The sequence below is a fragment of the Salmo salar genome, chromosome 04 (genome assembly GCF_965601325.2).
Source record: "Salmo salar chromosome 04, fSalSal1, whole genome shotgun sequence".
Classification (NCBI taxonomy): Eukaryota; Metazoa; Chordata; class Actinopteri; order Salmoniformes; family Salmonidae; genus Salmo; species Salmo salar.
Window position 1 is genome coordinate 6,500,001 of NC_138294.1, and position 18,457 is coordinate 6,518,457.

Genomic DNA, 18,457 nt, shown 5'->3' on the forward strand with positions numbered 1-18,457 from the left:
AGCCCTAGCCCTAAACCCTAAACCCTAGCCCAACCCCTAGCCCTAACCCTAAACCCTAACCCAACCATCCTTCCTCAGTACCCTGATATTCCCTAGCCCAACCCCTAGCCCTAGCCCAACCCCTAACCCTAGCCCTAAACCCTAACCCCTAGCCCTAACCCTAAACCCCTAACCCCTAGCCCAACCCCTAGCCCAACCCCTAACCCCTAGCCCTAGCCCTAACCCTAGCCCTAACCCCTAGCCCTAGCCCAACCCCTAGCCCTAACCCTAACCCCTAACCCCTAGCCCAACCCCTAGCCCTAACCCTAAACCCTAACCCCTAGCCCAACCCCTAACCCTAACCCTAAACCCTAACCCCTAGCCCAACCCATAGCCCTAACCCTAAACCCTAACCCCTAGCCCAACCCCTAGCCCTAACCCTAAACCCTAACCCCTAGCCCTAACCCCTAGCCCTAACCCAACCATCCTTCCTCAGTACCCTGATATTCCCTAGCCCAACCCCTAGCTCTAACCCTAACCCCTAACCCAACCCCTAGCCCTAACCCTAAACCCTAACCCAACCATCCTTCCTCAGTACCCTGATATTCCCTAGCCCAACCCCTAGCCCTAACCCTAAACCCCAAGCCCTAACCCTAAACCCCTAGCCCAACCCCTAGCCCTAACGCTAAACCCTAGCCCAACCATCCTCCCTCAGTACCCTGATATTCCCTAGCCCTAACCCCTAGCCCTAACCCTAACCCTAACCCCAACCATCCTTCCTCAGTACCCTGATATTCCCTAGCCCAACCCCTAGCCCTAACCCTAAACCCAACCCCTAGCCCTAACCCTAACCCCAACGCTGATCTTGACCCTCAGAGTATGGCTGCCCTAACCCTAACCCTAACCCCTAGCCCTAACCCTAAACCCAACCCTGATCTTGACCCTCAGAGTATGGCTGCCCTAACCCTAAACCCAACCATCCTTCCTCAGTACCCTGATATTCCCTAGCCCAACCCCTAGCCCTAACCCTAAACCCCAAGCCCTAACCCTAAACCCCTAGCCCAACCCCTAGCCCTAACGCTAAACCCTAACCCAACCATCCTCCCTCAGTACCCTGATATTCCCTAGCCCTAACCCCTAGCCCTAACCCTAACCCTAAACCCAACCATCCTTCCTCAGTACCCTGATATTCCCTAGCCCAACCCCTAGCCCTAACCCTAAACCCAACCCCTAGCCCTAACCCTAACCCCAACGCTGATCTTGACCCTCAGAGTATGGCTGCCCTAACCCTAACCCTAACCCCTAGCCCTAACCCTAAACCCAACCATCCTTCCTCAGTACCCTGATATTCCCTAGCCCAACCCCTAGCCCTAACCCTAACCCTAAACCCAACCATCCTTCCTCAGTACCCTGATGTTCCCTAGCCCAACCCCTAGCCCAACCCCTAACCCTAACCCCTAGCCCTAAACCCTAACCCTAAACCCTAACCCCAACCATCTTTCCTCAGTACCCTGATATTCCCTAGCCCAACCCCTAGCCCTAAACCCTAGCCCTAAACCCTAACCCTAAACCCTAACCCCAACCATCCTTCCTCAGTACCCTGATATTCCCTAGCCCAACCCCTAGCCCTAACCCTAACCCTAAACCCAACCATCCTTCCTCAGTACCCTGATGTTCCCTAGCCCAACCCCTAGCCCTAACCCTAACCCTAACCCTAAACCCTAACCCCAACCATCCTTCCTCAGTACCCTGATATTCCCTAGCCCAACCCCTAACCCTAACCCTAACCCTAACCCCTAACCCCTAGCCCTAACCCTAACCCTAACCCCAACCCTGATCTTGACCCTCAGAGTATGGCTGCCCTAACCCCTAACCCAACCCCTAGCCCTAACCCTAACCCTAACCCCTAACCCCTAGCCCTAACCCTAACCCCTAACCCCTAACCCAACCCCTAGCCCTAACCCTAACCCCAACCCTGATCTTGACCCTCAGAGTATGGCTGCCCTAACCCCTAACCCAACCCCTAGCCCTAACCCTAACCCTAACCCCTAACCCCTAGCCCTAACCCTAACCCCTAACCCCTAACCCAACCCCTAGCCCTAACCCTAACCCTAACCCCAACCCTGATCTTGACCCTCAGAGTATGGCTGCTCCAAATCAACCCAGGCATTAGCGAAAACATTCTCTCTTCAGCCAATCAGGAAGAAGCAAGATAACTATTGGTCTGAAGCCCATCCCTAGGTACCGCAGGGGTTTATTGTGACCAGCCACTAAGAACTATGGGTAATGTAGTCCTGTGGCCAGCCACTAAGAACATTAGGTGGTGTAGTTCTGTTGCCAGCTGCTAAGAACTCTGGGGTAGTGTAGTCTTCCCTAGGCTTACAGGTGGTCAGAGTTGGGGATAGGGAGTACTATACTGTACTATATTATACTACACTAATATAAACCGCTGTCTTTCAGATCATCAGGGTAGGTATGATACTATAACAACAGTAGACATATTGTTATACTATACTGTAATATACTATAATATACTATACTATAATATACTATGCTATACTATACTAGCCTGTATATAAACCGGTGTGTTTCAGGTCATCAGGGTAGTTAAGATGCTATAACAACATTAGTGGACATATTGTTATACTATACTACACTATACTATGCTATACTATGCTATGCTATGCTATGCTATACTATGCTATGCTATGCTGTACTATGCTATGCTATGCTATACTATACTATACTATACTGGCCTGTATATAAACCACTGTGTTTCAGGTCATCAGGGTAGGTAAGATACTATAACAACATTAGAGGACATATTGTTTTACTATGCTATGCTATACTATGCTATGCTATGCTATGCTATACTATGCTATGCTATGCTATGCTCTACTATACTATGCTATGCTATACTATGCTATACTATGCTATGCTATGCTATACTATGCTATGCTATGCTATGCTATACTATGCTATGCTATACTATACTGGCCTGTATATAAACCACTGTGTTTCAGGTCATCAGGGTAGGTAAGATACTATAACAACATTAGAGGACATATTGTTATACGATAATATACTATACTATACTATGCTATACTATGCTATGCTATGCTATGCTATGCTATGCTGTACTATGCTATGCTATGCTATGCTATACTATACTATACTATACTGGCCTGTATATAAACCACTGTGTTTCAGGTCATCAGGGTAGGTAAGATACTATAACAACATTAGAGGACATATTGTTTTACTATGCTATGCTATGCTATGCTATACTATGCTATGCTATGCTATACTATACTATGCTATGCTATGCTATGCTATACTATGCTATGCTATGCTCTACTATACTATGCTATGCTATGCTATGCTATGCTATACTATGCTCTACTATGCTCTACTATACTATGCTATGCTATGCTATACTATGCTATGCTATGCTATACTATGCTGGCCTGTATATAAACCGCTGTGTTTCAGGTCATCAGGGTAGGTAAGATACTATAACAACATTAGAGGACATATTGTTATACTATCTCACCCACCTTAATGGGGATCCTTTTGGTGTGGCGATGCCGTATCCTTTAGAGTCCAGGTTCCCTCCCACCTTCATGGTGTCGCAGGGTTTCCTCTGCTCGATGTACTCGTTCATGGTGGACTCCAGAAGGTACGCGTACTTCCCCTTGGACTTCCTGACTCTCAGCACCCCTTCCGCTGTCTTCTTCACAAACGGAGACGGCTCTGCCGACTTCATGTACTGCCACATCTTGTCAAACAGTGCAATCTTCGACCTCTGTTGAGAGACAACACATTAGAACTACACTCTAACCTCTACACCCGCCACATCTTGTAAAACAGCAATATCTTCGACCTCTGTAGAGGGACAACACATTAGAACTACACTCTAACCTCTACACCCGCCACATCTTGTAAAACAGCAATATCTTCGACCTCTGTTGAGAGACAACACATTAGAACTACACTCTAACCTCTACACCCGCCACATCTTGTAAAACAGCAATATCTTCGACCTCTGTAGAGGGACAACACATAAGAACTACACCTTAGGGTAGGACGGTATACAGTATTTTACTATATACAGGTTTTGATACACAGACCAGTGTATTTTACTATATAGAGGTTTTGATAAACAGACCAGTGTATTTGACTATATACAGGTTTTGATAAACAGACCAGTGTATTTTACTATATACAGGTTTTGATAAACAGACCAGTGTATTTTACTATATACAGGTTTTGATAAACAGACCAGTGTATTTGACTATATACAGGTTTTGATAAACAGACCAGTGTATTTTACTATATACAGGTTTTGATAAACAGACCAGTGTATTTTACTATATACAGGTTTTGATAAACAGACCAGTGTATTTGACTATATACAGGTTTTGATAAACAGACCAGTGTATTTTACTATATACAGGTTTTGATAAACAGACCAGTGTATTTGACTATATACAGGTTTTGATAAACAGACCAGTGTATTTGACTATATACAGGTTTTGATCCACAGGGTTTTGATAAACAGACCAGTGTATTTGACTATATACAGGTTTTGATAAACAGACCAGTGTATTTGACTATATACAGGTTTTGATCCACAGGGTTTTGATACACAGACCTGTGTATTTGACTATATACAGGTTTTGATCCACAGGGTTTTGATACACAGACCAGTGTATTTGACTATATACAGGTTTTGATCCACAGGGTTTTGATACACAGACCAGTGTATTTTACTATATACAGGTTTTGATAAACAGACCAGTGTATTTTACTATATACAGGTTTTGATAAACAGGGTTTTGATAAACAGACCAGTGTATTTGACTATATACAGGTTTTGATCCACAGGGTTTTGATCCACAGACCAGTGTATTTGACTATATACAGGTTTTGATCCACAGGGTTTTGATACACAGACCAGTGTATTTGACTATATACAGGTTTTGATAAACAGACCAGTGTATTTGACTATATACAGGTTTTGATCCACAGGGTTTTGATACACAGACCTGTGTATTTTACTATATACAGGTTTTGATCCACAGGGTTTTGATACACAGACCAGTGTATTTGACTATATACAGGTTTTGATCCACAGGGTTTTGATCCACAGACCAGTGTATTTGACTATATACAGGTTTTGATCCACAGGGTTTTGATCCACAGACCAGTGTATTTGACTATATACAGGTTTTGATCCACAGGGTTTTGATCCACAGACCAGTGTATTTTACTATATACAGGTTTTGATCCACAGGGTTTTGATCCACAGACCAGTGTATTTTACTATATACAGGTTTTGATCCACAGGGTTTTGATACACAAACCAGTGTATTTGACTATATACAGGTTTTGATCCACAGGGTTTTGATAAACAGGGTTTTGATCCACAGACCAGTGTATTTGACTATATACAGGTTTTGATCCACAGGGTTTTGATCCACAGACCTGTGTATTTGACTATATACAGGTTTTGATCCACAGGGTTTTGATACACAGACCAGTGTATTTGACTATATACAGGTTTTGATAAACAGGGTTTTGATCCACAGACCAGTGTATTTGACTATATACAGGTTTTGATCCACAGGGTTTTGATCCACAGGGTTTTGATACACAGACCAGTGTATTTGACTATATACAGGTTTTGATCCACAGGGTTTTGATCCACAGGGTTTTGATCCACAGGGTTTTGATCCACAGGGTTTTGATCCACAGGGTTTTGATCCACAGGGTTTTGATCCACAGGGTTTTGATCCACAGGGTTTTGATCCACAGACCAGTGTATTTTACTATATACAGGTTTTGATCCACAGGGTTTTGATCCACAGGGTTTTGATACACAGACCAGTGTATTTGACTATATACAGGTTTTGATCCACAGGGTTTTGATCCACAGACCAGTGTATTTGACTATATACAGGTTTTGATAAACAGGGTTTTGATCCACAGACCAGTGTATTTGACTATATACAGGTTTTGATCCACAGGGTTTTGATCCACAGACCAGTGTATTTGACTATATACAGGTTTTGATCCACAGGGTTTTGATCCACAGGGTTTTGATCCACAGGGTTTTGATCCACAGGGTTTTGATCCACAGGGTTTTGATCCACAGGGTTTTGATCCACAGACCAGTGTATTTGACTATATACAGGTTTTGATCCACAGGGTTTTGATCCACAGACCAGTGTATTTGACTATATACAGGTTTTGATCCACAGGGTTTTGATCCACAGGGTTTTGATCCACAGACCAGTGTATTTGACTATATACAGGTTTTGATCCACAGGGTTTTGATCCACAGGGTTTTGATCCACAGGGTTTTGATCCACAGGGTTTTGATCCACAGGGTTTTGATCCACAGACCAGTGTATTTGACTATATACAGGTTTTGATCCACAGGGTTTTGATCCACAGGGTTTTGATCCACAGGGTTTTGATCCACAGGGTTTTGATCCACAGACCTGTTTGTGTTGTTACTTTACATTCTATAAAGGTATTTCAATGTTTGACTTGTTTTGGATGAAACAACATTTTAACCTCCATACAGTTCTCTGTTTCTAAAACTACAATCTGTAACAAACACTGGACTGCGTTTTGTAGAAACCCTTTGCCAAAGTTTTAAAAAAATGTCTTGCTTAGAAGGAGGGCGATTTGAGCTTCTGCACACACACACACACACACACACACACACACACACACACACACACACACACACACACACACACACACACACACACACACACACACACACACACACACACACACACTTCACACACACACACACACACACACACACACACACACACACACACACACTGCACACACACTTCACACACACACACACACACACACACTGCACACACACACGCACACGCACACACACACACACACACACACACACACACACACACACACACACACACACTTCACAGAGTAGACAAATCCTAACGGAAATATGCAAATAAATGCTAGAACACGCCAATAGGATCTCACTAGCTCGTGCTTGGCTCCGCCCACTACGATTAGTTTGCTCCTGTTGGAGACGACAGGCTCCGCCCTATATTGGGTCATAAAAATACTGGATACCAGATCAGCATTCTGATTGGCTGGGCCTGGCTCCCCAGTGGCAGTAGTGTAGGCCAAGATCAGCATTCTGATTGGCTGGGCCTGGCTCCCCAGTGGCAGTAGTGTAGGCCAAGATCAGCATTCTGATTGGCTGGGCCTGGCTCCCCAGTGGCAGTGGGCGGGCCAAGATCAGCATGTTCATTCTGATTGGCTGGGCCTGGCTCCCAAGTCAACATCAAATCAAATGAATTGGTCCATACACGTGTTTAGCAGATGTTATTGGTCACATGGTTAGCAGATGTTATTGGTCACATGGTTAGCAGATGTTATTGGTCACATGGTTAGCAGATGTTATTGGTCACATGGTTAGCAGATGTTATTGGTCCATACACGTGTTTAGCAGATGTTATTGGTCACATGGTTAGCAGGTGTTATTGGTCACATGGTTAGCAGATGTTATTGGTCACATGGTTAGCAGATGTTAATGGTCACATGGTTAGCAGATGTTATTGGTCACATGGTTAGCAGATGTTATTGGTCACATGGTTAGCAGATGTTATTGGTCACATGGTTAGCAGATGTTATTGGTCACATGGTTAGCAGATGTTATTGGTCACATGGTTAGCAGATGTTATTGGTCACATGGTTAGCAGATGTTATTGGTCACATGGTTAGCAGATGTTAATGGTCACATGGTTAGCAGGTGTTAATGTGAGTGTAGGGAAATGCTTGTGTTTCTAGCTCCGACAGTGCAGTAATATCTAACTAGTAATATCTAACTAGTAATATCTAACTAGTAATATCTAACTAGTAGTATCTAACTAGTAGTATCTAACTGGTAATATCTAACTAGTAATATCTAACTAGTAGTATCTAACTAGTAGTATCTAACTAGTAATATCTAACTAGTAATATCTAACTAGTAGTATCTAACTAGTAATATCTAACTAGTAATATCTAACTAGTAATATCTAGCTAGTAATATCTAACTAGTAGTATCTAACAGTTTCACAGCATAAACCCAAAATACACATAAAGTAAGGAATGGATTAGGAATATATACATATATGTCAGAGCGTCATTGGACTAAGACACAGTGGCGTAGCATAGAATACAGTATATACATACGAGATGGGGGATGCAATATTTATTCATAAGTGGGCAGACCTATGCCCACCCAGGCCCTCCCAGGCCCACCCATGCCCACCCATAGCCTCTAACCCCTACACCCTAACCCCTGCTGCCTAGTCTCTAACCCCTACACCCTAACCCCTACACCCTAACCCCTGCTGCCTAGCCTCTAACCCCTACACCCTAACCCCTACACCCTAACCCCTGCTGCCTAGCCTCTAACCCCTACACCCTAACCCCTACACCCTAACCCCTGCTGCCTAGCCTCTAACCCCTACACCCTAACCGCTACACCCTTACCCCTGCTGCCTAGCCTCTAACCCCTACACCCTAACCTGCTGCCTAGCCTCTAACCCCTACACCCTAACCTGCTTCCTAGCCTCTAACCTCTACACCCTAACCCCTACACCCTAACCCCTGCTTCCTAGCCTCTAACCCCTACACCCTAACCTGCTTCCTAGCCTCTAACCCCTACACCCTAACCTGCTTCCTAGCCTCTAACTCCTACACCCTAACCCCTACACCCTAACCCCTACACCCTAACCCCTATACCCTAACCCCTACACCCTAACCTGCTTCCTAGCCTCTAACCCCTACACCCTAACCCCTACACCCTAACCCCTACACCCTATCCCCTACTTCCTAGCCTCTAACCCCTACACCCTAACCCCTACACCCTAACCCCTACACCCTAACCTGCTTCCTAGCCTCTAACCCCTACACCCTAACCCCTGCTTCCTAGCCTCTAACCCCTGCTTCCTAGCCTCTAACCCCTACACCCTAACCCCTACACCCTAACCCCTACACCCTACACCCTAACCCCTGCTGCCTAGCCTCTAACCCCTACACCCTAACCCCTACAACCTAACCCCTGCTGCCTAGCCTCTAACCCCTACACCCTAACCCCTACACCCTAACCTGCTTCCTAGCCTCTAACCCCTACACCCTAACCCCTACACCCTAACCCCTACACCCTAACCTGCTTCCTAGCCTCTATCCCCTACACCCTAACCCCTACACCCTAACCCCTGCTGCCTAGCCTCTAACCCCTGCTTCCTAGCCTCTATCCCCTACACCCTAACCCCTGCTGCCTAGCCTCTAACCCCTACACCCTAACCTGCTTCCTAGCCTCTAACCCCTACACCCTAACCTGCTGCCTAGCCTCTAACCCCTACACCCTAACCTGCTTCCTAGCCTCTAACCCCTACACCCTAACCTGCTTCCTAGCCTCTAACCCCTACACCCTAACCTGCTTCCTAGCCTCTAACCCCTACACCCTAACCTGCTTCCTAGCCTCTAACCCCTGCTTCCTAGCCTCTAACCCCTACACCCTAACCTGCTTCCTAGCCTCTAACCCCTACACACTAACCTGCTTCCTAGCCTCTAACCCCTACACCCTAACCTGCTGCCTAGCCTCTAACCCCTACACCCTAACCTGCTTCCTAGCCTCTAACCCCTACACCCTAACCTGCTTCCTAGCCTCTAACCCCTACACCCTAACCCCTACACCCTAACCTGCTTCCTAGCCTCTAACCCCTACACCCTAACCCCTACACCCTAACCTGCTTCCTAGCCTCTAACCCCTACACCCTAACCTGCTTCCTAGCCTCTAACCCCTACACCCTAACCCCTGCTTCCTAGCCTCTAACCCCTGCTTCCGAGCCTCTAACCCCTACACCCTAATCCCTGCTTCCTAGCCTCTAACCCCTACACCCTAACCCCTGCTTCCTAGCCCCTAACCCCTCCCCTAACCCCTGCTGCCTAGCCCCTAACCCCTACACCCTAACCCCTGCTTCCTAGCCTCTAACCCCTACACCCTAACCCCTGCTTCCTAGCCTCTAACCCCTACACCCTAACCTGCTTCCTACACCCTAACCCCTACACCCTAACCCCTACACCCTAACCTGCTTCCTAGCCTCTAACCCCTACACCCTACCTGCTTCCTAGCCTCTAACCCCTACACCCTAACCTGCTGCCTAGCCTCTAACCCCTACACCCTAACCTGCTTCCTAGCCTCTAACCTCTACACCCTAACCCCTGCTGCCTAGCCCTCTATCCCTACACCCTAACCTGCTTCCTAGCCTCTAACCCCTGCTTCCTAGCCTCTAACCCCTACACCCTAATCCCTGCTGCCTAGCCTCTAACCCCTACACCCTAACCCCTACACCCTAACCTGCTTCCTACGCCTCTAACCCCTACACCCTAACCCCTACACCCTAACCTGCTTCCTAGCCTCTAACCCCTACACCCTAACCTGCTTCCTAGCCTCTAACCCCTACACCCTAACCCCTGCTTCCTAGCCTCTAACCCCTGCTTCCGAGCCTCTAACCCCTACACCCTAATCCCTGCCGCCTCTAACCCCTACACCCTAACCCCTGCTTCCTAGCCCCTAACCCCTACACCCTAACCCCTGCTGCCTAGCCCCTAACCCCTACACCCTAACCCCTGCTTCCTAGCCTCTAACCCCTACACCCTAACCCCTGCTTCCTAGCCTCTAACCCCTACACCCTAACCTGCTTCCTACACCCTAACCCCTACACCCTAACCCCTACACCCTAACCTGCTTCCTAGCCTCTAACCCCTACACCCTAACCTGCTTCCTAGCCTCTAACCCCTACACCCTAACCTGCTGCCTAGCCTCTAACCCCTACACCCTAACCTGCTTCCTAGCCTCTAACCTCTACACCCTAACCCCTGCTGCCTACCCTCTATCCCTACACCCTAACCTGCTTCCTAGCCTCTAACCCCTGCTTCCTAGCCTCTAACCCCTACACCCTAATCCCTGCTGCCTAGCCTCTAACCCCTACACCCTAACCTGCTTCCTAGCCTCTAACCCCTACACCCTAACCCCTGCTTCCTAGCCTCTAACCCCTACACCCTAACCCCTGCTTCCTAGCCTCTAACCCCTACACCCTAACCCCTACACCCTAACCCCTACACCCTAACCTGCTTCCTAGCCTCTAACCCTAGTTCATTGTATTGTGGTTGTATTGTGGTTGTGGTTGTACCAGTTCATTGTATTGTGGTTGTACCAGTTCATTGTATTGTGGTTGTATTGTGGTTGTACCAGTGCATTGTATTGTGGTTGTGGTTGTACCAGTTCATTGTATTGTGGTTGTACCAGTGCATTGTATTGTGGTTGTATTGTGGTTGTGGTTGTACCAGTTCATTGTATTGTGGTTGTATTGTGGTTGTACCAGTTCATTGTATTGTGGTTGTATTGTGGTTGTGGTTGTACCAGTGCATTGTATTGTGGTTGTATTGTGGTTGTATTGTGGTTGTATTGTGGTTGTACCAGTGCATTGTGGGCATTGAGTCTATCATGTGTGTGTGTGTGTGTGTGTGTGATATCATACAGGGCCATATTGATTGTGTGTGTGTGTGTGTGTGTGTGTGTGTGTGTGTGTGTGTGTGTGTGTTTATGATATCATACAGGGCCATATTGATTGTGTGTGTGTGTGTGTGTGTGTGTGTGTGTGTGTGTGTGTGTGTGTGTGTGTGTGTGTGTGTGTGTGCGTGTGTGTGTGTTTATGATATCATACAGGGCCATATTGATTGTGTGTGTGTGTGTGTGTGTGTGTGTGTGTGTGTGTGTGTGTGTGTGTGTGTGTGTGTGTGTGTGTGTGTGTGTGTGTGTGTGTGTGTGCGTGTGTGTGTGTTTATGATATCATACAGGGCCATATTGATTGTGTGTGTGTGTGTGTGTGTGTGTGTGTGTGTGTGTGTGTGTGTGTGTGTGTGTGTGTGTGTGTGTGTGTGTGTGTGTGTGTTTATGAGAGTGAGTGATATCATACAGGGCCATATTGATTCTGTGTGTGTGTGTGTGTGTGTGTGTGTGTTTGTGTGTGTGTGTGTGTGTGTTTATGAGTGTGTGTGATATCATACAGGGCCATATTGATTGTGTGTGTGTGTGTGTGTGTGTGTGTGTGTGTGTGTGTGTGTGTGTGTGTGTGTGTGTGTGTGTGTGTGTGTGTGTGTGTGTGTGCCAGGGTATTGGCAACCATTTTGGATTTGGAGTTATTTTTGACTCTGCATCGTTGGGACGGGGTCGTAAGCCAGTATTTAATAGTAAAGTCTCCACCCGTTGTATTGGTGGAGTTATATTGGGCTCCCGAGTGGTGCAGCGGTCTAAGGTGCTGCATCTCAGTGCTGGAGGTGGAACTACAGACCCTGGTTCAATTCCAGGCTGTATCACAACCGGCTGTGATTGGGCGTTCCATAGGGTGGTGCACAGCGTCGTCTGGGTTTGGCCGGGTAGGCCGTCATTGTAAATAAGAATTTGTCCTTTACTGATTTGCCTAGTAAAATAAAAGTATTTGGTGCATGTGACAAATACAATTTGATCTGATTTTGGTTTATGGATTGGAGTCTGACAGCTGTCCATCTAGCCCCACACTGCTCTGGTCTGACTGCTGTCCATCTAGCCCCACACTGCTCTGGTCTGACTGCTGTCCATCTAGCCCCACACTGCTCTGGTCTGACTGCTGTCCATCTAGCCCCACACTGCTCTGGTCTGACTGCTGTCCATCTAGCCCCACACTGCTCTGGTCTGACTGCTGTCCATCTAGCCCCACACTGCTCTGGTCTGACTGCTGTCCATCTAGCCCCACACTGCTCTGGTCTGACTGCTGTCCATCTAGCCCCACACTGCTCTGGTCTGACTGCTGTCCGTCTAGCCCCACACTGCTCTGGTCTGACTGCTGTCCATCTAGCCCCACACTGCTCTGGTCTGACTGCTGTCCGTCTAGCCCCACACTGCTCTGGTCTGACTGCTGTCCATCTAGCCCCACACTGCTCTGGTCTGACTGCTGTCCATCTAGCCCCACACTGCTCTGGTCTGACTGCTGTCCATCTAGCCCCACACTGCTCTGGTCTGACTGCTGTCCATCTAGCCCCACACTGCTCTGGTCTGACAGCTGTCCATCTAGCCCCACACTGCTCTGGTCTGACTGCTGTCCATCTAGCCCCACACTGCTCTGGTCTGACTGACAGCTGTCCATCTAGCCCCACACTGCTCTGGTCTGACAGCTGTCCATCTAGCCCCACACTGCTCTGGTCTGACTGCTGTCCATCTAGCCCCACACTGCTCTGGTCTGACTGCTGTCCATCTAGCCCCACACTGCTCTGGTCTGACTGCTGTCCATCTAGCCCCACACTGCTCTGGTCTGACTGCTGTCCATCTAGCCCCACACTGCTCTGGTCTGACTGCTGTCCATCTAGCCCCACACTGCTCTGGTCTGACTGCTGTCCATCTAGCCCCACACTGCTCTGGTCTGACTGACAGCTGTCCGATCTAGCCCCACACTGCTCTGGTCTGACAGCTGTCCATCTAGCCCCACACTGCTCTGGTCTGACTGCTGTCCATCTAGCCCCACACTGCTCTGGTCTGACAGCTGTCCATCTAGCCCCACACTGCTCTGGTCTGACAGCTGTCCATCTAGCCCCACACTGCTCTGGTCTGACTGCTGTCGATCTAGCCCACACTGCTCTGGTCTGACTGCTGTCCGTCTAGCCCCACACTGCTCTGGTCTGACTGCTGTCCATCTAGCCCCACACTGCTCTGGTCTGACTGCTGTCCATCTAGCCCCACACTGCTCTGGTCTGACAGCTGTCCATCTAGCCCCACACTGCTCTGGTCTGACTGCTGTCCATCTAGCCCCACACTGCTCTGGTCTGACATGTCTGTCCATCTAGCCCCACACTGCTCTGGTCTGACAGCTGTCCATCTAGCCCCACACTGCTCTGGTCTGACTGCTGTCCATCTAGCCCCACACTGCTCTGGTCTGACTGCTGTCCATCTAGCCCACACCCTGTCTGACTGCTGTCCATCTAGCCCCACACTGCTCTGGTCTGACTGCTGTCCATCTAGCCCCACACTGCTCTGGTCTGACTGCTGTCCAGCTAGCCCCACACTGCTCTGGTCTGACTGCTGTCCATCTAGCCCCACACTGCTCTGGTCTGACAGCTGTCCATCTAGCCCCACACTGCTCTGGTCTGACAGCTGTCCATCTAGCCCCACACTGCTCTGGTCTGACTGCTGTCCATCTAGCCCCACACTGCTCTGGTCTACTGCTGTCCATCTGCCCACACTGCTCTGTCTGACAGCTGTCCATCTAGCCCCCACACTGCTCTGGTCTGACAGCTGTCCATCTAGCCCCACACTGCTCTGGTCTGACTGCTGTCCATCTAGCCCCACACTGCTCTGGTCTGACTGCTGTCCATCTAGCCCCACACTGCTCTGGTCTGACTGCTGTCCATCTAGCCCCACACTGCTCTGGTCTGACTGCTGTCCATCTAGCCCCACACTGCTCTGGTCTGACTGCTGTCCATCTAGCCCCACACTGCTCTGGTCTGACTGACAGCTGTCATCATCTAGCCCCACACTGCTCTGGTCTGACAGCTGTCCATCTAGCCCCACACTGCTCTGGTCTGACTGCTGTCCATCTAGCCCCACACTGCTCTGGTCTGACTGCTGTCCATCTAGCCCCACACTGCTCTGGTCTGACTGCTGTCCATCTAGCCCCACACTGCTCTGGTCTGACAGCTGTCCATCTAGCCCCACACTGCTCTGGTCTGACTGCTGTCCATCTAGCCCCACACTGCTCTGGTCTGACTGCTGTCCATCTAGCCCCACACTGCTCTGGTCTGACTGCTGTCCATCTAGCCCCACACTGCTCTGGTCTGACTGCTGTCCATCTAGCCCCACACTGCTCTGGTCTGACTGCTGTCCATCTAGCCCCACACTGCTCTGGTCTGACTGCTGTCCATCTAGCCCCACACTGCTCTGGTCTGACTGCTGTCATCTAGCCCACACTGCTCTGGTCTGACTGCTGTCCATCTAGCCCCACACTGCTCTGGTCTGACTGACTGCTGTCCATCTAGCCCCACACTGCTCTGGTCTGACTGACTGCTGTCCATCTAGCCCCACACTGCTCTGGTCTGACAGCTGTCCATCTAGCCCCACACTGCTCTGGTCTGACAGCTGTCCATCTAGCCCCACACTGCTCTGGTCTGACTGCTGTCGATCTAGCCCCACACTGCTCTGGTCTGACTGCTGTCCGTCTAGCCCCACACTGCTCTGGTCTGACAGCTGTCCATCTAGCCCCACACTGCTCTGGTCTGACAGCTGTCCATCTAGCCCCACACTGCTCTGGTCTGACTGCTGTCCATCTAGCCCCACACTGCTCTGGTCTGACTGCTGTCCATCTAGCCCCACACTGCTCTGGTCTGTATGTCTGTCCATCTAGCCCCACACTGCTCTGGTCTGACTGCTGTCCATCTAGCCCCACACTGCTCTGGTCTGACTGCTGTCCATCTAGCCCCACACTGCTCTGGTCTGACTGCTGTCCATCTAGCCCCACACTGCTCTGGTCTGACAGCTGTCCATCTAGCCCCACACTGCTCTGGTCTGACTGCTGTCCATCTAGCCCCACACTGCTCTGGTCTGACTGCTGTCCATCTAGCCCCACACTGCTCTGGTCTGACAGCTGTCCATCTAGCCCCACACTGCTCTGGTCTGACAGCTGTCCATCTAGCCCCACACTGCTCTGGTCTGACTGCTGTCCATCTAGCCCCACACTGCTCTGGTCTGACTGCTGTCCATCTAGCCCCACACTGCTCTGGTCTGACAGCTGTCCATCTAGCCCCACACTGCTCTGGTCTGACTGCTGTCCAGCTAGCCCACACTGCTCTGGTCTGACTGCTGTCCATCTAGCCCCACACTGCTCTGGTCTGACTGCTGTCCATCTAGCCCCACACTGCTCTGGTCTGACTGCTGTCCATCTAGCCCCACACTGCTCTGGTCTGACTGCTGTCCATCTAGCCCCACACTGCTCTGGTCTGACTGCTGTCCATCTAGCCCCACACTGCTCTGGTCTGACTGACAGCTGTCCATCTAGCCCCACACTGCTCTGGTCTGACAGCTGTCCATCTAGCCCCACACTGCTCTGGTCTGACTGCTGTCCATCTAGCCCCACACTGCTCTGGTCTGACTGCTGTCCATCTAGCCCCACACTGCTCTGGTCTGACTGCTGTCCATCTAGCCCCACACTGCTCTGGTCTGACTGACTGCTGTCCATCTAGCCCCACACTGCTCTGGTCTGACTGACAGCTGTCCATCTAGCCCCACACTGCTCTGGTCTGACAGCTGTCCATCTAGCCCTACACTGCTCTGGTCTGACTAACAGTTGTCCATCTAGCCCCACACTGCTCTGGTCTGACTGCTGTCCATCTAGCCCCACACTGCTGTGGTCTGGCTGCTGTCCATCTAGCCCCACACTGCTCTGGTCTGACTGCTGTCCATCTAGCCCCACACTGCTCTGGTCTGACTGCTGTCCATCTAGCCCCACACTGCTCTGGTCTGACTGCTGTCCATCTAGCCCCACACTGCTCTGGTCTGACTGCTGTCCATCTAGCCCCACACTGCTCTGGTCTGACAGCTGTCCATCTAGCCCCACACTGCTCTGGTCTGACTGACAGCTGTCCATCTAGCCCCACACTGCTCTGGTCTGACAGCTGTCCATCTAGCCCCACACTGCTCTGGTCTGACTGCTGTCCATCTAGCCCCACACTGCTCTGGTCTGACTGCTGTCCATCTTGCCCCACACTGCTCTGGTCTGACAGCTGTCCATCTAGCCCCACACTGCTCTGGTCTGACTGACAGCTGTCCATCTAGCCCCACACTGCTCTGGTCTGACAGCTGTCCATCTAGCCCCCACACTGCTCTGGTCTGACAGCTGTCCATCTAGCCCCACACTGCTCTGGTCTGACTGACAGCTGTCCATCTAGCCCCACACTGCTCTGGTCTGACTGCTGTCCATCTAGCCCCACACTGCTCTGGTCTGACTGACAGCTGTCCATCTAGCCCCACACTGCTCTGGTCTGACTGCTGTCCATCTAGCCCCACACTGCTCTGGTCTGACAGCTGTCCATCTAGCCCCACACTTCTCTGGTCTGACAGCTGTCCATCTAGCCCCACACTGCTCTGGTCTGACTGCTGTCCATCTAGCCCCACACTGCTCTGGTCTGACTGCTGTCCATCTAGCCCCACACTGCTCTTGGTCTGACTGCTGTCCATCTAGCCCCACACTGCTCTGGTCTGACAGCTGTCCATCTAGCCCCACACTGCTCTGGTCTGACTGACAGCTGTCCATCTAGCCCCACACTGCTCTGGTCTGACTGCTGTCCTGTCTAGCCCCACACTGCTCTGGTCTGACTGCTGTCCATCTAGCCCCACACTGCTCTGGTCTGACTGCTGTCCGTCTAGCCCCACACTGCTCTGGTCTGACTGCTGTCCATCTAGCCCCACACTGCTCTGGTCTGACTGCTGTCCATCTAGCCCCACACTGCTCTGGTCTGACTGCTGTCCATCTAGCCCCACACTGCTCTGGTCTGACAGCTGTCCATCTAGCCCCACACTGCTCTGGTCTGACTGCTGTCCATCTAGCCCCACACTGCTCTGGTCTGACTGCTGTCCATCTAGCCCCACACTGCTCTGGTCTGACTGCTGTCCGTCTAGCCCCACACTGCTCTGGTCTGACAGCTGTCCATCTAGCCCCACACTGCTCTGGTCTGACTGACAGCTGTCCATCTAGCCCCACACTGCTCTGGTCTGACTGCTGTCCATCTAGCCCCACACTGCTCTGGTCTGACTGCTGTCCATCTAGCCCCACACTGCTCTGGTCTGACTGCTGTCCATCTAGCCCCACACTGCTCTGGTCTGACTGCTGTCCATCTAGCCCCACACTGCTCTGGTCTGACTGACTGCTGTCCATCTAGCCCCACACTGCTCTGGTCTGACTGCTGTCCATCTAGCCCCACACTGCTCTGGTCTGACTGACAGCTGTCCATCTAGCCCCACACTGCTCTGGTCTGACTGCTGTCCATCTAGCCCCACACTGCTCTGGTCTGACAGCTGTCCATCTAGCCCCACACTGCTCTGGTCTGACTGCTGTCCATCTAGCCCCACACTGCTCTGGTCTGACTGACAGCTGTCCATCTAGCCCCACACTGCTCTGGTCTGACTGCTGTCCATCTAGCCCCACACTGCTCTGGTCTGACTGCTGTCCATCTAGCCCCACACTGCTCTGGTCTGGTATGTCTGTCTGACTGCTCTGGTCTGCCTGTCTGACTGCTCTGGTCTGTCTGCCTGACTGGTCTGTCTGACTGCTCTGGTCTGTCTGTCTGGCTGCTCTGGTCTGTCTGTCTGACTGCTCTGGTCTGTCTGTCTGGCTGCTCT

At 50.3% G+C, this 18,457-nt stretch overlaps 1 protein-coding gene across 1 annotated transcript in view; it reads right to left on the bottom strand.

The window, feature by feature from the left end:
- The window catches only part of LOC145878573 (glutamate receptor 2-like), a 104,293-nt gene that overhangs the window by 21,677 nt on the left and 64,159 nt on the right, over positions 1-18,457 (bottom strand). The window contains exon 10 of the mRNA XM_082973940.1: positions 3,537-3,784. Within this exon, the coding sequence (XP_082830066.1) occupies positions 3,537-3,784 (248 nt within the window). The remainder of the gene's footprint in view (positions 1-3,536; positions 3,785-18,457) is intronic.